Here is a 21,647-nt window from a genome sequence, read left to right on the forward strand (position 1 = left end):
CTTTTAAGTTGTTGATTCATTGTGTCCTGGAAGTATTTTGTTACTGGGTCATCACCAGGCTATGCTGCATCTTACAAAAGAACGGTTATAAATAAACACATCCAGTAAAGACCTGCTTGGCATAACCTTGATGCAGTAGTAAACATCACACAACTGACGGGAACGTCGAGTCTCCGGAGTAAATTTCCTGATATGCGGGCCCAAGACAACGGGTGGAATGTTCTGATGGTAGGTTATTGACACGCTAAGCATGTGATTGTGAGCTGCTAGATAAGGACACCGATGGAGTTCACCTACTGCAAATATTGTGGGCCGTAAAATGTTTGGGGGAACCTAAAGTTGAGTTCCTAAACCCTTCACTACAGTACGTTCCCAAAGGGGATGCCAAGTATGGCCATGACTACATAGGACACCTAGGTTTAAAAAATGACACAAAGTATAGTAACACCAAAATGTGGAAAATATATTTTGCACACAATGAAAATAAATTACGGGTCAACATCGAAATATTACTCCCAGCGTTGATCAAAGCTCAGAACGCGTGTATTCTTGATCTGCCTCTACGAACGTGTGGAATCTTGAAACGGGGGTGCTGCAGCTCAATATGGCGACCGGAGTAACACAACAGAATGTGGAAAAAGTCTAAGGGTATGAATACTTTCTGAAGGCACTATCCGTCAAGTTGTTATCTGCCGGCAGAGACTTCTATTGCAGTAACTTTGAAGGACTCTGGCTAGTATTAGCCAGTTAGAAGGATGAAGTAAGAAGCTAAGGTTAAACGGAGCCGACCTCAGCAGGTGCAAAAATACGCTCTAACTTTGCTTTACTGAGAGAGACAGTAGTGACGCTGAGGCAGGCTGCAAAGCACGCAGAGACCGAGAAGTTCGGACAGTGGTTCCCAAACGTGGGGCAGGGGCCCATTTGAGGTCCCCTGACAAAATTTGTACTAATCATATCAAACAAGTTAGGAACTTAAAACTCTATATGAACATCTCCACATGGCCTGTCTTATCTATTGGCCTACATTAAAATGCATAAAAATGCTACCAATACAGTTCTAAAAATATAATACGTTTTCATTTCAACGCTGATGCTAAATGTCAGTGTGAATCATTTTTCATATTTTCGTTTTTGTTTGTAGATCTACTGAGGTGAATGAACCTGCAGCAGCCAAGGTGATAATAGCTATTTTTTATGTAATCCAAATGGCATTTAACCTTTTTTTTATTGTATAGAAATGCATTAAATGAGCTTGAACATTCAAAACAATGTTCCATTTTTTTACGTACATTTTATTTTACGTTAAAAAAAATAGAAAATTAAAGTTGTCTTCTGATGAAGAGAAGCTGTGGCAGGATGATCTTTTTCTGATTTACAAATCATTTGTAATATAGAGATAAAGATTACATTCTGTCACAGATGTTAACACACTTTTGATAAAATCCTATTTCATACGTGCCAATGGTATAAAGGACTCCAAGATTAAAACATGAATAAGATTAGCAACTGAACATTTCATTATGTACCTCAAATTTGGAGATGGCAAAAATAGTGAAAAGAAATTCAAGAGATTTAGTAGTGAGTCAGTGCGGTACTGGCATCTTTCTCAAATTGGGCAATGTGGGCCTCGCGTGGCCCCTGTGGTTATAGCAAGAATCAAATGAATGGGTCTTGGCGAAGGCAGTAATTTTGAAACAAAACGCTATGTTCTAAAAAAGACAGTTCCTCCATCACAATCGCTACTTAACCATTCATCGAAGAAAAACAAATGTAAAAGATTTTCCACACCCACTGAAACTGTCCCCAATTTTCAAGGCCAGTGTTGGGATTTGTTTATGAAGAAGTAATTGTCTTATCCGATTTTTACCTACCATAATAACCTACCACTGTCAATATGATGATAATACCAGCCTTTTTTAAATAAAGACAGACAGAAAGTTTGTCACTTTCTTTGTTGTGGATCCCAGACTAACCTCTTTTTCCTTAGCACATGATTAGTCCTTCTATTTGAAAGCAGTGCTTTTCCCCTATGTTACACCCTTACACACTCCACCTCTGTTCTCAAAACTATAACCTTTTACCCAGAGACAATCCATAGGACCAAGGCAGGGGGCAGAACTTTCCGTTGGAACAGAGTAGGGGATGTGTTGAGGTGGCGGACAGGCCCCGGTCTTGATTGGCTCTGGCCTAAGGCAGTAGGAGGAGACTTCCACAATGGATGGGACTGCTGGGGACAAATGTTTACTAATGCTGTCTGGCTGTGCAGGGAGGGGAAGCAGAGAGGAAAAGACCACAACACACAACAAGAGTAAGTTTAGTTTAATTTGTTATCAGACATTCAGACCATTGTGGGAGTGTGCAGATTATGCTGAGTCACTCTGGGATTCAGACTTCAGTCTGATTACAGCGGTGCAAAGTTATTGATTTGTAACTTGTGATCCCTGCTTATGCCTGTCATTGTAGAGAAAGTATGTGTATCTGTGTGCTCTTATTAGTAGTTGATGTGTATTTGTCTATGTATAAGTTGTAAAGTGATCAAACTGCATGGGTGGTTGTCTTATGAGTGTTATGGCTATTTCCATGTAAAAGGACCCATGAGCACCAACATGTGACATTCATAAAAGCATGTCAAATTGGGTGTCAATTGAAAGCTAAGTCTCTATATATATATATATATTTTTTTTTTTAATTGAAGGAGTATGTAAAGTGCATTCGGAAAGTATTCAGGCCCCTTGACTTTTTCCACATTTTGTTACTTTGTTTTTTTCCCCCTCATCAATTTACACACAATTCCCCATAATGACATAGCGAAAACATTTTTTATACATTTTTGCAAATGAATTTAAAAAAATCTAAAACTGGAATATCACATTTACATAAGTATTCAGACCCTTTACTCAGTACTCTGTTTAAGCACTTTTGGCAGTGATTACAGCCTTGAGTCTTCTTGGGTATGACGCTACAAGCATGGCACACCTGTATTTGGTGAGTTTCACCCATTCTTCTCTGCAGATCCTCTCAAACTCTGTCAGGTTGGATGGGGAGCGTCAGTGCACAGCTATTTTAAGGTCTCTCCAGAGATGTTCGATCGGGTTCAAGTCTGGGCTCTGGCTGGGCCACTCAACGACATTCAGGAACTTGTCCCGAAGCCACTCCTGTGTTGTCTTGACGTCTTTCCCTCAATCCTGAGTAGTCTCCCAGTCCCTGTTGCTGAAAACATCCCCACAGCATGATGCTACCACCACCATGCTTCACCGAAGGGCTTGTGCCAGGTTTCCTCCAGACGTGACGCTTGGCATTCAGGCCAAAGAGGTCAATCTTGGTTTCATCAAACCAGAGAATCATGTTTCGCATGGTCTGAGAGATCCTTTGGGTGCCTTTTGGCAAACTCCAAATGGGCTGTCATGTGCCTTTTACTGAGGAGTGGCTTCCGTCTGCCTACTCTATCAATCAATCAATCAATCAATCAATCAAATGTATTTATAAAGCCCTCTTTACATCAGCCGATGTCACAAGGTGCAATACAGAAACCCAGCCTAAAACCCCAAACAGCAAGCAATGCAGATGTAGAAGCACAGTGCCTTGGAAAAACTCCATAGAAAGGCAGGAACCTAGGAAAAAACCTATAGAGGAACCAGGCTCTGAGGTGTGGTCAGTCCTCTTCTGGCTGTGCCGGGTGGAGATTATAACAGTACATGGCCAAGATGTTCAAAAGTTCATAGATGACCAGCAGGGTCAAATAATCTAAATAATCACAGTGGTTGTAGAGGGTGCAACAGGTCAGCACCTCAGGAGTAAATGTCAGTTGATTTTTCATAGCCGAGCATTCAGAGTTAGAGACAGCTGGTGCGGTAGAGAGAGTTGAAAACAGCAGGTCCGGGACAAGGTAGCATGTCCGGTGAACAGGTCAGGGTTCCATAGCCGCAGGCAGAACAGTTGAAACTGGAGCAGCAGCACGACCAAGTGGACCGGGGACAGCAAGGAGTCATCAGGCCAGGTAGTCCTGAGGCATGGTCCTAGGGCTCAGGTTCTCCGAGAGAGAGCGAAAGAAAGAAAGAAAGAAAAAGAAAGAAAGAGAGAGAGAGAGAGAGAGAGAGAGAAAAATAGAAAATTAGAGGGAGCATATTTAAATTCACACAGGACACTGGATAAGACAGGAGAAATACTCCAGACATAACAGGCTGACCCTAGCCCCCTGACACAAACTACTGCAGCACAAATACTGGAGGCTGAGACAGGAGGGGTCGGAAGACACTGTGGCCCCGTCCGACAATACCACCGGACAGGACCAACCAGGCAGGATATAACCCCACCCACTTTGCCAAAGCACAGCCCCCACACCACTAGAGGTATATCTTCAAATCACCAACTTACTACCATAAGACAAGGCTACTCAAATCAAATCAAATCAAATCAAATTTTATTTGTCACATACACATGGTTAGCAGATGTTAATGCGAGTGTAGCGAAATGCTTGTGCTTCTAGTTCCGACAATGCAGTAATAACCAACAAGTAATCTAACTAACAATTCCAAAAAACTACTGTCTTATACACAGTGTAAGGGGATAAAGAATATGTATATAAGGATATATGAATGAGTGATGGTACAGAGCAGCATAGGCAAGATACAGTAGATGATATCGAGTACAGTATATACATATGAGATAAGTATGTAAACCAAGTGGCATAGTTAAAGTGGCTAGTGATACATGTATTACATAAGGATGCAGTCGATGATATAGAGTACAGTCCCTACGTATGCATATGAGATGAATAATGTAGGGTAAGTAACATTATATAAGGTAGCATTGTTTAAAGTGGCTAGTGATATATTTACATCATTTCCCATCAATTCCCATTATTAAAGTGGCTGGAGTAGAGTCAGTGTCATTGACAGTGTGTTGGCAGTAGCCACTCAATGTTAGTGGTGGCTGTTTAACAGTCTGATGGCCTTGAGATAGAAGCTGTTTTTCAGTCTCTCGGTCCCAGCTTTGATGCACCTGTACTGACCTCGCCTTCTGGATGACAGCGGGGTGAACAGGCAGTGGCTCGGGTGGTTGATGTCCTTGATGATCTTTATGGCCTTCCTGTAGCATCGGGTGATGTAGGTGTCCTGGAGGGCAGGTAGTTTGCCCCCGGTGATGCGTTGTGCAGACCTCACTACCCTCTGGAGAGCCTTACGGTTGAGGGCGGTGCAGTTGCCGAGCTGTAGTCGATGAACAGCATTCTCACATAGGTATTCCTCTTGTCCAGATGGGTTAGGGCAGTGTGGTTGAGATTGCATCGTCTGTGGACCTATTTGGGCGGTAAGCAAATTGGAGTGGGTCTAGGGTGTCAGGTAGGGTGGAGGTGATATGGTCCTTGACTAGTCTCTCAAAGCACTTCATGATGACGGATGTGAGTGCTACGGGGCGGTAGTCGTTTAGCTCAGTTACCTTAGCTTTCTTGGGAACAGGAACAATGGTGGCCCTCTTGAAGCATGTGGGAACAGCAGACTGGTATAGGGATTGATTGAATATGTCCGTAAACACACCGGCCAGCTGGTCTGCGCATGCTCTGAGGGCGCGGCTGGGGATGCCGTCTGGGCCTGCAGCCTTGCGAGGGTTAACACGTTTAAATGTCTTACTCACTTCGGCTGCAGTGAAGGAGAGACCGCATGTTTTCGTTGCAGGCCGTGTCAGTGGCACTGTATTGTCCTCAAAGCGGGCAAAAAAGTTATTTAGTCTGCCTGGGAGCAAGACCTCCTGGTCCGTGACTGGGCTGGGTTTCTTCCTGTAGTCCGTGATTGACTGTAGAACCTGCCACATGCCTCTTGTGTCTGAGCCGTTGAATTGAGATTCTACTTTGTCTCTGTACTGGCGCTTAGCTTGTTTGATAGCCTTGCGGAGGGAATAGCTGCACTGTTTGTATTCAGTCATGTTACCAGACACCTTGCCCTGATTAAAAGCAGTGGTTCGCGCCTTCAGTTTCACACGAATGCTGCCATCAATCCACGGTTTCTGGTTAGGGAATGTTTTAATCGTTGCTATGGGAACGACATCTTCAACGCACGTTCTAATGAACTCGCACACCGAATCAGCGTATTCGTCAATGTTGTTGTCTGACGCAATACGAAACATCTCCCAGTCCACGTGATGGAAGCAGTCTTGGAGTGTGGAGTCAGCTTGGTCAGACCAGCGTTGGACAGACCTCAGCGTGGGAGCTTCTTGTTTTAGTTTCTGTCTGTAGGCAGGGATCAACAAAATGGAGTCGTGGTCAGCTTTTCCGAAAGGGGGCGGGGCAGGGCCTTATATGCGTCGCGGAAGTTAGAGTAACAATGATCCAGGGTCTTTCCACCCCTGGTTGCGCAATCGATATGCTGATCAAATTTAGGGAGTCTTGTTTTCAGATTAGCCTTGTTAAAATCCCCAGATACAATGAATGCAGCCTCCGGATAAATCGTTTCCAGTTTGCAGAGAGTTAAATAAAGTTCGTTCAGAGCCATCGATGTGTCTGCTTGGGGGATATATACGGCTGTGATTATAATCGAAGAGAATTCTCTTGGTAGATAATGCGGTCTACATTTGATTGTGAGGAATTCTAAATCAGGTGAACAGAAGGATTTGAGTTCCTGTATGTTTCTTTCATCACACCATGTCACGTTAGTCATAAGGCATACGCCCCCGCCCCTCTTCTTACCAGAAAGATGTTTGTTTCTGTCGGCGCGATGCGTGGAGAAACCCGCTGGCTGCACCGCTTTGGATAGCGTCTCTCCAGTTAGCCATGTTTCCGTGAAGCAGAGAACGTTACAGTCTCTGATGTCCCTCTGGAATGCTACCCTTGCTCGGATTTCATCAACCTTGTTGTCAAGAGACTGGACATTGGCAAGAAGAATGCTAGGGAGTGGTGCACGGTGTGCCCGTCTCCGGAGTCTGACCAGAAGACCGCTTCGTTTCCCTCTTTTTCTGAGTCGTTTTTTTGGGTCGCTGCAAGTAATCCACTCAGTTGCACTGGTTGTAAGGCAGAACACAGGATCCGCATCGCGAAAAACATATTCTTGGTCGTACTGATGGTGAGTTGACGCTGATCTTATATTCAGTAGTTCTTCTCGGCTGTATGTAATGAAACCTAAGATGACCTGGGGTACTAGTGTAAGAAATAACACTTAAAAAAACAAAAAACTGCATAGTTTCCTAGGAACGCGAAGCGAGGCGGCCATCTCTGTCGGCGCCATAAAGGCCCGATTGGTGGAGTGCTGCAGAGGTGGTTGTCCTTCTGGAAGGTCTTCCCATCTCCATAGAGGAAATCTGGAGCTCTGTCAGAGTGACCATTGTGTTCTTGGTCACCTCCATGACCAAGGCCCTTCTCACCCGATTGCTCAGTTTGGTCGGGTGGCCAGCTCTAGGAAGAGTCTCGGTGATTCCAGTCTCGGTTTTTTCTTGGGTATTGTGTGTAGATTGATGAGGAGCATTTTTATTTAATCAATTTTAGAATAAGGCTGTAATGTAACAATGTGGAAAAGGGGAAGGGGTCTGAATACTTTCCAAATGCATGTTATATCCTAAATATTAGGAATAAGCAAAGGGTTTGATTTAAGGTCAAACAGATGGAAAAGGAGTCTTAAAAAACATCTACCAGAAAGTCTTTAAAAGGTATTAGAAATACATCAAAACACAATAATGTTGAAGTAAAAATCCCTGCCAACTAATATCAACACTTATATTTAATAAATTATTTGCCTTGTGTGAGTTTTGGAAACATTGCCCTGTGCCTTCATATTGTGTTACCAAAAAAACACATATCCTTCAAATATTTTCACATTTTTCTCTCTCGTAAGGAGGGAGGATAATGAAAGTTCAAATATTAATTGATTAAAACTCAAAATTCTGTTACCAAATAATCTGCCATAGAATTACTGCAATTGATGACACAGAATTACTGCAATTGATGACCCAGAGGGTTAACAATAGGAAATCATAGTAGTCACAAACCACAGTTGGGTCACCTGCTACTGTCATAACTGTTTTCTTTCTGTAGTCTGGTGGTCAATGCTAGTGTGAAAATAGGGAGAGTTTGTCCAGACTATCTCATCTCTCTCCCTCTTTCTTTCACTGCCTCTCTCTCTCCTTCTCTTCTCTCTCCAGTTAATATCAACTCTCCAGGATCCTACTGATACCTACCCATGAGCCCCCTCTTTTTCCTTTTACTCTAACTAACATCCTTACCCACTGAGCACCGACTGACACAGGACGTCCATGGATGTTGACAAGTTGTTGAAATTTGGTCAGTCCGCCCTGGCCTTGATTTCAACATCTACAAACTTAGATTTTTGGTACGGTCTTTGATTTGGCTTAAGCATAGACGTCCATGATTGATTCAGATTTGGACCAGACCAGATGTCTATGTTTCACAATTTTGGAGAGCACAGTACAGCACAGCACAGTATATTAAAGTTAAAACACATTTGAGTATAGTTCAGTACAGTCCTCTATTGTACTGTACAGTAGAGTTCAGTGCAGTACACAGTAGAGCACACTAGAATTGAGTACTCTAATGTATTGTACTCAACTGTACTGAACTATACTTTACTGTACTCTACTGAGCTCTACTGTATGGCGATTTTACCAAAGTTCTTCCAGTAAATGTGTTTTGTAAATTTTGCTGTGCAAATTGTTAAAATTAGTCATTGTGCATATAGTTGGATGGTTTGTTAAACTTTGAAATCAATGTTTTTTGTTTGGCATACATCTTTAAGTGAAAAATCTGAGTCAGCGCAATTCTGCTACTGTGGAATTGCCCTTATGTGACTGAGTTCTGTTGGGAAGAAATGTAGTGTCAGCTGTCCTCCTTAATCTCCTGTTACATATTCTCTAAAGAAATGTAACCAAAAGAAGCAACCAAAGCAGGACATGTAGTCCCTCCTCATAACATGTTTTCTTTTTCATAGGAATTGCAACAGAAATCTAGAATCTAAGATTTCCTTATTCTTTTACAGAATCCTGCAGGTACTTGGCTCTCGGGTTGGGCTAGATCTCTTGGCTGGACTTCCTCAGTGATAATTTCACATTTCGACACATTAGCTCAGTGAACAAAATACAACTCTTTAACCCAACTCATGATTTGCTTTCAAGGACATTGAGGACCTGAACCTGTAGCTACTTATGAAGAGACTGGCATAAGACATCTCAGGACAACATCCCAGAAACACTGAGCACCAATGTCAGAGGAGCACTGTGACAGGAGCACAGGTCACGTGACGTCATAGCAGCATAACAGCATAGCAGGAAGTAATCGCTGAATTCTTATCGTACCACTCTGTACAGTCAGCTGTACAGGTTTATATTTCAGTCATTTAGCAGACACTCTTAGGGTTAAGAGCCTTGCCCAGGGGCACATTGACCGATTTTTCAACTATTCGACAAACCCAACACTCTTAACCGCAAGGCTACCTGCCACACAGTTCTGACCTCACCGCTTCCAACCACGCTTTCGTGATCACATGCACCATACCCACACTCCGTCACACTCGATACCCTCTCACCCACTTGGGAGCCCTTCCTTAGCCTGGGTAGACTCATCACCAAGCACCATTGGACACTGCACCCTTCAGAAATGACCGGTACCCAGCTAATGAACTATCCCACCACAAACTCTCCATTCAGCTCTCCCAGCTCCAACTCCATTCTGCTCCAATCAGCTGCCATGACATCCCCAGTCCCCCCTTTTTCCCGGGCCACCTCAGTCCCCTCGCCTCAACTGCCTCCGGCCCTGTGGCCCCCGCTGGACTTTGCCTTTGGAGCGTTGTCGTGCTGCGGGGCCTGTGTGTTCACTAACCCCCTGGAGGTGGTAAAGACACGGTTGCAGCTGCAGGGAGAGCTGCGGGCGCGGGGGTCCTACCGGCAGCACTACCGCGGGGTGCTGCAGGCCCTGTGGGTGGTGGGGAGGACGGATGGGCTCCGCGGGCTGCAGAAGGGGCTCTCGGCTGGGCTGATGTACCAGGGTCTGATGAACGGCGTGAGGCTGGGCTTCTACTCCTACTGTGACACCGTGGGGTTCACTGCAGCCCCTGGAGGGAGTCTGATGTCAGGGGCCGTGGCCGGGGCTCTGGGGGCCTTCATTGCCTCTCCTGCCTATCTGGTGAGTGGCATACATCTTTGTTGTATTGTTCTCGCTCTCATAGTGCATAGCTTTGGATGAGGTAAGGAGACATGGAGGGTACTTAGGGTGTCATATTGCCATGCACAGTCCTTACAATATTAACAGTGTTCACCCTGGAGTATGTGCCCCAATTTTCACAGTATGCACCCCCTCCCCAACATGAAAAATATTAACCCCTCTTATAGAATTAAGAGGGGTTAACTGCCTTGTTCAGGGGCAGATGTGGGAACTCTAGATCGCCATTGTAAATAAGAATTTGTTCTTAACTGACTTGCCTAGTTAAATAAAGGTTGGTTTTAAGGCGACATTTGTGAAATAATAATTGTCCACCTCATGGTTCAGCTCTCAGATATTTTAGTACTAAATGTATCAGGGCATTGCATGCATAGGCCTATAGGCTTAGGTGTCCACTGTACTGTACTTTTTATACTATTTTCTACATTGTAGAATAATAGTGAAGACATCAAAAATATGAAATAACACAAATGGAATCATGTAGTAATCGAAAAGTGTTAAACAAAAAAATATATATTTTAGATTATTCAAAGTAGCCACCCTTTGCCTTGATGACAGCTTTGCACACTCTTGGCATTCTCTCAACCAGTTTCACCTGGAATGCTTTTCCAACAGTCTTGAAAGAGTTCCCACATATGCTGAGCACTTGTTGGCTGCTTTTCCTTCACTCTGCGGTCCAACTCATCCAAAACCATCTCAACTGGGTTGAGGTCGGGTGATTGTGGAGGCCAGGTCATCTGATGCAGCACTCCATCACTCTACTTCTTGGTCGAATAGCCCTTACACAGCCTGGAGGTGTGTTGGGTAATTGTCCTTTTGAAAAACAAATGATAATCCCACTAAGCCCAAAACAGATGGGATGGCGTATCGCTGCAGAATGCTGTGGTTGCCATGCTGGTTAAGTGCGCCTTGAATTCTAAATAAATCACTGACAGTGTCAACAGCAAAGCACCCCCACACCATTATACATCCTCCTCCATGCTTCACGGTGGGAAACACACATGCGGAGATCATCCGTTCACCTACTTTGCGTCTCACAAAGACACAGCGATTGGAACCAAACATCTCAAATTTGGACTCATCAGACCAAATGACAGATTTCCACCGGTCTAATGTCCATTGCTCGTGTTTCTTGGTCCAAACAAGTCTCTTCTTATTATTGGTGTCCTTTAGTAGTGGTTTCTTTGCAGAAATTCGACCACGAAGGCCTGATTCATGCAGTCTCTTCTGAACAGTTGATGTTGATATGTGTCTGTTACTTGAACTCGCTGAAGCATTTATTTGGGCTGCAATTTCTGAGGCTGGTAACTATAATGAACTTATCCTCTGCAGCAGAGGTAACTCTGGGTCTTCCTTTCCTGTGGCGGTCCTCATGAGAGCCAGTTTCATCATAGTGCTTGATGGTTTTTGCAACTGCACTTGAAGCAACTTTCAAAGTTCTTGAAATTTTTCAGATTGACTGGCCTAAAGTAATGATGGACTGTTGTGTCTCTGATTATTTGAGCTGTTATTGCCATAATTGCCATAATATGGACTTGGTCTTTTACCAAATAGGGCTATCTTCTGTATACCACCCCTACTGTGGTTCTTCCTTTAAAAGATATGAGCTTATGCCACGACCGTTTGTGGTAGATGGTGGCAGATTGTGGTAAATTGCGTCATTCTGGCAACAATGGCTGACACTTAAATAATAATGCCATAGAATTCTGCGGCACCCCGCAGGCTGTGCTGCAGTACGCTGCAACTTTAAAAGGAAGAACCTTGTCACAACACAACTGATTGGCTCAAACGCATTAAGGAAAGAAATTCCACAAATGAACTTTTAACAAGGCACACCTGTTAATTGATATGCATTCCAGGTGACTACCCCATGAAGCTGGCTGAGAGAATGCCAAGTGTGTGCAAAGCATTCATCAAGGCAAAGGGTGGCTACTTTGAAGAATCTCAAATATAAAATATATTTTGATTTGTTTAACACTTTTATGGTTGCTACATGATTCCATATGTGTTAGAGTATTTCATAGTTTTGATGTCCTCACTATTATTCTACAATGTAGAAAATAGTACAATTAAAGAGGAAGCCTGGAATGAGTAGGTGTGTCCAAACGTTTGACTGGTACTGTATATATATAAATAAAGGAAGATAAGCTTAGTCCTAACCCCACTAACCCCACATGCATTTCTTTATGTCAGGTGGCTACATCTATATCTGCTATACAGATATAGATGTACAGAAGGAGGGTAATTGGTACATTTTCAATCTGAATATTTTGTATAAAGATAAGTGTTATATTGTTATATTATAGGCGTAACACTGGCAGGCCTGAAACATTCTTCCTCACCTCAAGTTCAACTGTCAGAGTCAGTTGGAGCGCCGGGGTGCACTGCCTTCATATAATAAGCCCGCAGTAGCTAATGCTTAATAATAGCCACACCATACCAAACCTTCACAGACGTTTCTTAACTTTATTACAGTTAACATCAAAAGCAATCAAGCCATTAGGGACAATATGAACAGAAGAGCAAATTTAAACCATAGAAAAACTCAATTCCCTCCCCTGTGCCCAATAAAAAAAACACACAACCCTCCCCAAAGAAAAATAAAAACATTTGACAATGTTGGACCACCCCTCCCCCCCAGTAAATGTAGATCTGTCCCTAAGTGTGACAGTGTTTATTTGTATCATTCATTTATTGTGTGTGCGGGTAGTAATATTGCCCCAGCCATTTTCCCTGTTATGAGAACTTGACGTGTTTGTGTTGGTACTATAAATACAAATCTGTTGTGTTTCTACTGTGCGAAGGGCAGTGACTTCTACAGTGGCTGTGTATTTCCCCATGAGTTAAGGCAGTTGTATAACTTGTGTACCCCAAGGTGGCTCTCATATACTCCGGCTGCTGTTGTTGTCTAGGCTGCATCTGTTGCTCAATGTACCTCAGTGTAGCCATCTGTCCTCTGCAGCATCGTGGAAACACTATATAATCTGCATGGTGATATGTTTGTGAGAATCTGGGTCACTAAATATACCCGGCTCGTACCTACTTCCAACCACTACCCAAAATACTCCCCAGCACTCCCTCCTATGTTTTTTGGCAGAATATGAAGTAAAGAGAGAGCGAGAGAGATTAAAAGAGAAAGAGATGGGAGGCTATTTTTGGTTGCACCCGGTGTGTGAGAAGAAGCAGGGAGGGGTCCGACTCGGGTGTCTCTACATGTGTACTGTGAGAGCCCAACTCAGGTTTCTAGACCCAGTCAGTGTGCAGTGTCATCTCAGTAAGCTGAATAATGGTCGTTCAGAGAGAAGGAGAGATGTGAAATGGAGGTCATGGGCATCCTGAAGGGATGTGTGTGCGCCTGTGAGTGCTCAAAAAACATGCACATGTTACATAACTCATGCCAGGTGTACCCACTGAACAGTGTGTCTCTATTTAGTGATGGGGTTGTGCCTCTGTTATTATGGGGAGGCGTAATGCAAAGTTTCTCTTTGCAATGCTGTGTATGTAAAATGGGTATACAACAGCGGAGGCTGGTGGGAGGAGCTATTGGAGGACGGGCTCACTGTTATGGCTGGAATGGAATGAATGGAACGGAGTCAAACATGTGGTTTCCATATGTTTTATGTGTTTGATACCGTTCCATGTATTCCATTCCAGCTCTCTTCCAATGAGTATGTCCTCCTATAGCTCCTCCCATCAGCCGCCTCTGGTATAAAATACATTGAAGCAAGTGTCTTATGTTTCCTTCACAGGTGAAGACACATCTGCAGGCCCAGACAGTCGAGGCCATCGCAGTGGGTCACCAGCACAACCATCAGGTGAGGAGTGTGTGCGCTGTGCGTGAAACATTTGGACCCAGTGTTCTCTAGTTGTTTGAGCTCTACACCAGTCCTTCATGTTGTGTAAGTAGTCACTTTGTTTCCAATCCCAGTCCTCTATCATTTTGGCTCACATCCCTCTCTCTCTCCCCCCTACTTCCTCAGCCCACCCCCAGCATAACTAACCATATCCGTGTGAACCCTAGTGACACGTTTCACAAACACCAGCCAATCAGTAACATGCAAACAGAGGCGTGGAGTGGTGTCAACGAAACAAAAACACACAACCTTTGTGACTGATATTGTAATCATCAAGATAAAGACAGGCACAGGGATTTATTTTTAAAACCCTGTTAAGGGATGTAGTGTGGCCCTTTTGATCTAAGAGATACATTTTTTCAATTTGTCATGGCACTGTTCATTTGCCTGGCTACCCAAACACCTTGCTTCCGGCCAAACGCTACGCCACGCCCATGGACGTTAGTTTCTTCGCCGCTATGAGTCTGGATCTGAGCACCTCCCCGATGATTTCTCGAACGCAAATGCATTCTAACCGTACTGATTTGTCCGAGAAACCGATGGGTTGGGCCAGAGCCAGAACCCTTGTGGATAAAGTGTCTTCTTAAAAATTCTTCATTCTCATTGATACTTGGTTAGAGATGATCCAAGCTGACTTTGTTTTGTACAACACCCCTCATTTTGATGTCGCCACAAACGACTTCAACGATGGCAGTCTCAGACTGAAGTACAATACGTAGTGAACAAAGACCAGCGGAATAATTCAGTTTTGGTCATCAGGCAAACTGTTCACACCCTTACAATAAAGATCAAAGTCAATGTGTAGACCTTAGGTACAGTTGAAGTCGGAAGTTTACATACACCTTAGCCAAATACATTTAAACTCAGTTTTTCACAATTCCTGACATTTTATCCTAGTAAAAATTCCCTGTCTTAGGTCAGTTAGGATCACCACTTTATTTTAAGAATGTGAAATGTCAGAATAATAGTAGAGATAATGATTTATTTCAGCTTTTATTTCTTTCATCACATTCCCAGTGGGTCAGAAGGTTACATACACTCAATTAGTATTTGGTAGCATTGCCTTTAAATTGTTTAACTTGGGTCAAACGTTTCGAGTAGCCATCCACAAGCTTCCCACAGTAAGTTGGGGGATTTTTAGCCCATTCCTCCTGACAGAGCTGGTGTAACTGAGTCAGGTTAGTAGGTCTCCTTGCTCGCACACACTTTTTCAGTTCTGCCACAAATCTTCTATAGGATTGAGGTCAGGGCTTTGTGATAGCCACTCCAATACCTTAACTTCATTGTCCTTAAACCATTTTTCCACAACTTTGGAAGTATGCTTGGAGTCATTGTCCATTTGGAAGACCCATTTGCGACCAAGCTTTAACTTCCTGACTGACGTCTTAAGATGTTGCTTCAATATATCCACATAATTTTCCTACCTCATGATGCCATCTATTTTGTGAAGTGCACCAGCCCCTCCTGCAGCAAAGCACCCCCACGTCATGATGCTGCCACACCCGTGCTTCATGGATGGGAAGGTGTTCTTTGGCTTGCAAGCCTCCCCCTTTTTTCTCCAAACATAACGATGGTCATTATGGTCAAACAGTTCTATTTTTTGTTTCATCAGACCAGAGAACATTTCTCCAAAAAGTACGATCTTTGTCCCCATGTGCAGTTGCAAACCGCAGTCTGGCTTTTTTTATGGCAGTTTTGGAGCAGTGGCTTCTTCCTTGTTGAGCGGCCTTTCAGGTTATGTCGCTATAGGACTTGTTTTTACTGTGGATATAGATACTTTTGTACCTGTTTCCTCCAGCATCTTCACAAGGTCCTTTGCTGTTGTTCTGGGATTGATTTGCACTTTTTGCACCAAAGTATGTTCATCTCTAGGAGACAGAACACGTCTCCTTCCTGAGCGGTATGACGGCTGCGTGGTCCCATGGTGTTTATACTTGTGTACTGTTATTTGTACAGATGAACGTGGTACCTTCAGGCGCTTGGAAATTGCTCCCAAGGATGAACCAGACTTGTGGAGGTGTACAGTGTGTTTTCTGAGGTCTTGGCTGATTTCTTTTGATTTTCTCATGATGTCAAGCAAAGAGGCACTGAGTTTGAAGGTAGGCCTTGAAATACATCCACAGGTACACCTCCAATTGACTGAAATTATGTCAATTAGCCTATCATAAGCTTCTAAAGCCATGACATCATTTTCTGGAATTTTCCAAGCTGTTTAAAAGTCACAGTCAACTTAGTGTATGTAAACTTCTGACCCACTGGAATTGTGATACAGTGAATTATAAATTAAATAATCTGTCTGTAAACCATTGTTGGAAAAATTACTTGTGTCATGCACAAAGTAGATGTCCTAACTGACTTGCCAAAACTATAGTTTGTTCACAAGACATTTGTGGAGTGGTTGAAAAACGAGTTTTAATGACGCCAACCTAAGTGTAAGTAAACTTCCAACTTCAACTGTATGTAGGTTTGCTATTGTAAAGCTGTCACAATATCCCTTTGTGTTCTATAAGCTGATGCTGTCCAATACCCTGACACACTGCCATTTGTGGGCAAAGTATCCACGAGTGATGTCAGCGCAGAGTTTATAACTTAATAGTAGAAAAATGTCCATACTTCAGGGAGGGATTTCGATAAGAAAACATGTTCACATTCAACAGCGAGAAGCACTATATATGGTAGTAGTAGTAGTTTATTTCAAAGGGACCATGTGCAATTAAAGATTTCAGACAGTGAAATATGATGTTCGCACCAGAGTTAGCTAAGCACAGATCATTTCCATCTGCAGTCCCTAACCAAACATAACTGAATACATAAACATAGCTAAATGCACATCAGTCATATAGTAGGATAACAGATTAAAAGAAATACAGGAAACATAAAATACAACAAATTATACAACAAATTCAGCAGACTTAAGTGCATTAAGAATTAGTCAATGTGTGCAGGATTGATACGTCTTGATCCATGATTTGACCTGCACGGAGAAGGATTTAGTCACTCGTGGTTCTTAAAGTAGAGGGGATGGAATTCCGTTTCCTGATGCCTGAGGTGGAGAACGCTGACTGCCCAAAGGTGTTTTCTTTTAGGAATGACACAGACTCCTCTTGTGGATGTCTGGGTGATTCTGCTGTTTTGTTCAGAGCTTAATATGCCAAAATCTTTCAGAGGTGGGGGTTCAACATTGTTGATAATCTTACAAACTAGACAAACAACTGAGAAATGGAACCGATTATACTTGGGGAGAATATTGCAGTGATGGTAATGACGCGATTTCCTGTCCAGGATCTTCAGTGCTTGTTTATTTAGAGATCGAATGGGTTTCAGTCATGTTTCATTGGCTTGAGACCAGCTGATGATACAATAGGACAGGTGGGAGAAGATCATTGCATGTAAATAGAATTTGGTTCATGATATATTGGAAATTTGAAAGACTGATTTTGCTGGACATTTTAATGTTTTTTCAAGTTCAAAGTATAATGCCCAGATATTTCAACTAGGTGACTGTTTACATTTTTTGTCCTTGAATAAGTATGTCCGAGTAAGCCTGTTTGTTTAGTTTTGTGAAGAAGTACATGGCTACCGTTTTTAAAACATTGAGGGTGAGACAGGAGAGGTTGAGCCATTCAGCTACTTTTTACAATGATACTGCTTGCCACTTCATCAGCATAGAAATGCATATAAAGAACTGTATCATCCACGTACATATCCACACCCTGGCATACAGACGGAAGGTCATTAATATAGAGGCTGAGTAACAAAGGGCCCAGGATTGACCCCTGTGGCACTCCCACAGTGCAATCCCTTGGTGAGGATAGTTCACCGTTAATCCAAACACATTGCATCTGGTCTGCCAGATAAGACACAATCCATAAGAAAGCACTTGACAAAATGTTGAAGTTGGATAGTTTGGAAAGGAAGACATTGTGGTAAACAGTGTCAGGCTTTTCTGAGGTTGAGGAAAACTGCACCTACAACACCCCCTTTGTCCAGCTTTGCCTTGATCTATAGGATATGGCAACATGCTGTTTCTGTAGAGTGGTTGACCCTAAACCAAAACTGCATGGAGTGAAGAGGAAAGCTACATTTATCCAGGTGGACTGGCTCGACACTTCCAACTTTTCTCCCTCTTAAAATGTTTTGTTTTTTGTCTGAATTTCCCTCCGTCAGGGTGTGTCGAGTGCCTTCGCCAATATCTACCGGCGGGAGGGCGTGGTGGGGCTGTGGAGGGGTGTGAACGGAGCTGTGCCTCGAGTGATGGTGGGATCAGCCGCCCAACTGGCCACCTTCAGCTCCGCTAAGGAATGGGTGGCACGCCTACAGGTAACTATAGAAACCATCCATCACACTCGCAGGCTGTCGTGTGTATTGCGTTAAGCCAGGTGTCACACATGCAGAATGACCTGTACATACGGTATCAGCATAAAAGGATGGTGTGTATATAGAACTATTGAAAGTTTTTGAGTGTGTTTAAAACAATTTTCGAAGGTACATTTCATACAAGTATCCATCAAGCGGTACCGGAGTGCCAAGTCTATGACCAAAAGGCCCCTTAACAGCTTCTACCCCCAAGCCAGAAGACTGCTGAACAATTAATCAAATGGTCACCTGGACCATTTATATTGACCCCACTCTCCATGTGTTTTTACACTGCTGCTACTTACTGTTTATCTGTGCATAGTCACTTTACCCCTACCTACATGTACAAGTTACCTAGACTAACCTGTACCCCGCACATTGACCCGGTACCGGTACCCTCTGTATATAGCCTCGTTATTGTTATTTTATTGTGTTACTTTTTACTTTAGTTTATTTGGTAAATAGTTTCTTAACTCTTTGTTGAACTGCATTGTTGGTTAAGGGCTTGTAAGTAAGCATTTCACGGTAAGGTCTACACCTGTTGTATTTGGCGCAGGTGACAAATAAAGTTTGATTTGATCAAGATATGAATAATCTTTCACCTCTACAGTTGGTTGATTTCTCTCTCTGTGTCCTTGTAGTGGTACAGTCCAAACAGCTGGCTGGTTGCCTTGACAGCTGCCTGTATCAGTGGAGTCGCCGTGACGATCACCATGACACCATTTGACGTCATCAGCACACGCCTCTACAACCAGCCAGTGGATGAACGTCATAGGGTGAGCCTCTTTTCAATATCTCATTTTTCTTTGTCCACCATCATTGGAATTGCCTATTTCACCCTGATATTCCCTGGTCTTGGTTTCTAAGTAGAACCTTGGCTTCTCCATATACTGTATACTTCTGGCTCTTAGCTGTTGAACACACAGATTTATAAAGATCTATACTGTAACTGTCTTTAGACGTTGAACTCACAGTTTCAATTTCTGCCTCTCTTGCCTGTCTGTTAGGGTCGTCTGTACCTGGGCTTCTCAGACTGTCTGGTGAAGGTGTGCCGGACAGAGGGTTTTCTGGGGCTGTATAAAGGTATGGGCCCTGTGTTCTTCCGCCTGTGCCCTCACACCGTTCTTAGCATGCTCTTCTGGGACCTGATGAGACAACGGGCCTTTCAGGACGTTCAGAACGAGAGCTGAAGAGAAGAGGATATTCAGCCAATCTTGGAGGACAATGGAAGTTGATTTAAAAAATAAAACATGTTTTGGCCTGCTGTCTTCATCAGAGCCGGAGCTAAGAAAGAAGGCCTCATATGGTGGACAGAGTTGAATGAATTGACTGGTCCGTTGGTAGAGACGAGCAGTAGACACTCTTTGTGATGCCAGTGTGGAAAGTTGGTTGAGAGAAGGAGAGACGAGGAGGAGGAGACGCTCTCAATTCCACAGAATAGACTTGCACTCCCTCACTGGTTAACTGGAAGGATACATAATGGCTTGATATACACTGAGTGTACAAAACATTATTGAGTTGCACCCCCTTTTGCCCTCAAAACATCCTCAATTCATCTGGGCATGGACTCCACAAGGTGTTGAAAATGTTCCACCGGGATGCTGGTGCATGTTGACACCAATGCTTCCCACAGTTGGGCACCCACAGGCTGGATGCCCTTTAGGTGATGGACCATTCTTGATACACATTGGAAACTGTTGAGCGTGAAAAACCCAGCAGCGATGGAGTTCTTGACACACTCTCAAACCGGTGCGCCTGGCACCTACTACCAATCCCCAGTCAAAGGCATTTAAATGTTTTATCTTGTCCAATCACCCTCTGAATGGCATACAGTGCTTTGTAAAATAATTCAACCCCTTGGAGTTTTTCCTATTTTGTTGCATTTCAACCTGTAATTTAAATAGATTTTTATTTGGATTTCATGTAATGGACATAAACAAAATAGTTAAAATTGGTGAAGTGAAAAAATTACTTGTTTCAATAAATACATTTAAATTAAAAATGTAAAGTGGTGCGTGCATATGTATTCACCCCCTTCGCTATGAAGCCCCAAAATAAGATCTGGTGCAACCAATTACCTTCAGAAGTCACATAATTGGTTAAATAACACCCACCTGTGTGCAATCTAAGTGTCACATGATCTGTCACATGCGCTCAGTATATATACACCTGTTCTGACAGGCCCCAGAGTCTGCAACACCACTAAGCAAGGGGCACCACCAAGCAAGTGGCACTATGAAGACCAAGGAGCTCTCCAAACAGGTCAGGGACAAAGTTGTGAAGAAGTACAGATCAGGGTTGGGTTATAAAAAAATATCAGAAACTTTGAACATCCCACAGAGCACCATTTAAATCCATTATTAAAACATGGAAAGAATATGGCACCACAACAAACTTGCCAAGAGAGGACCGCCCACCAAAACCCATGGACCAGGCAAGGAGGGCATTAATCAGAGAGGCAACAAAGAGACCAAAGATAAACCTGAAGGAGCTACAAAGCTCCACAGCGGGGATTGGAGTATCTGTCCGTAGGACCACTTTAAGCCGTGCACTCCACAGAGCTGGACTAGAAAAAAAATAAGCAAACACGTTTGGTGTTCGCCAAAAGGCATGTGGGAGACTCCCCAAACGTATGGAAGAAGGTACTCTGGTTAGATGAGACTCAAATTTAGCTTTTTGGCCATCAAGGAAAACGCTTTGTCTGGCACAAACTCAACACATCTCATCACACCGAGAACACCATCCCCACAGTGAAGCATGGTGGTGGCAGCATCATGCTCTGGGGATGTTTTTCATTGGCAGGGACTGTGAAACTGGTCAGAATTGAAGGAATGATGGATGGCGCTAAATACAGGGAAATTCTTGAGGGAAACCTGTTTGTCTTCCAGAGATTTGAGACTGGGCCGGAGGTTCACCTTCCAGCAGGATAATGACCATAAGCATACTGTTAAAGCAACACTCGAGTGGTTTAAGGGGAAACATTTAAATGTCTTGTAATGGCCTAGTCAAAGCCCAGGCCTCAATCCAATTCAGAATCTGTGGTATGACTTAAAGATTGCTGTACACCAGCGGAACTATAAGGGCACAAGGCGAGACCCAGATGCAGACACAGGAGTCAGATGGTTAGATTCCAAGCTAATTATTAACAATCCAAAAGGGCTAGGCAAGAGAATGGTCATGGATAGGCAAAAGGTCAAAACCAGTTCAGAGTTCCAGAGGTACAGAATGGCAGGCAGGCTCGAGGTCAGGGCAGGCAGACTGGTTAGGCAGGCAGGAATGGAGTC

At 43.4% G+C, this 21,647-nt stretch overlaps 1 protein-coding gene across 5 annotated transcripts; it reads left to right on the forward strand.

Annotated features, from left to right (window-relative positions):
- The first annotated feature begins 209 nt into the window (after positions 1-209).
- Positions 210-20,326, forward strand: slc25a34 (solute carrier family 25 member 34). Of its 5 annotated transcripts, none has more exons than XM_024412642.2 (7): positions 2,138-2,308; positions 8,125-8,263; positions 8,976-10,117; positions 13,903-13,968; positions 18,175-18,327; positions 19,005-19,139; positions 19,371-20,326. In XM_024412642.2, exons 3-7 carry the CDS (start codon positions 9,593-9,595, stop codon positions 19,551-19,553), a joined length of 1,062 nt encoding a protein of 353 aa, XP_024268410.1. In that variant the 5' UTR covers positions 2,138-2,308; positions 8,125-8,263; positions 8,976-9,592; the 3' UTR covers positions 19,554-20,326. The 5 variants fall into 5 exon arrangements, with proteins under 5 accessions (XP_024268412.1, XP_024268410.1, XP_024268414.1 ...); XM_024412646.2 differs by lacking the exon at positions 8,125-8,263 and having other exon boundaries at positions 8,976-8,985; positions 9,112-10,117; XM_024412644.2 differs by lacking the exons at positions 2,138-2,308; positions 8,125-8,263 and adding an exon at positions 210-228.
- Positions 20,327-21,647: the final 1,321 nt, after the last annotated feature.

The sequence above is a fragment of the Oncorhynchus tshawytscha genome, linkage group LG02 (assembly GCF_018296145.1).
Source record: "Oncorhynchus tshawytscha isolate Ot180627B linkage group LG02, Otsh_v2.0, whole genome shotgun sequence".
Lineage (NCBI taxonomy): Eukaryota > Metazoa > Chordata > Actinopteri > Salmoniformes > Salmonidae > Oncorhynchus > Oncorhynchus tshawytscha.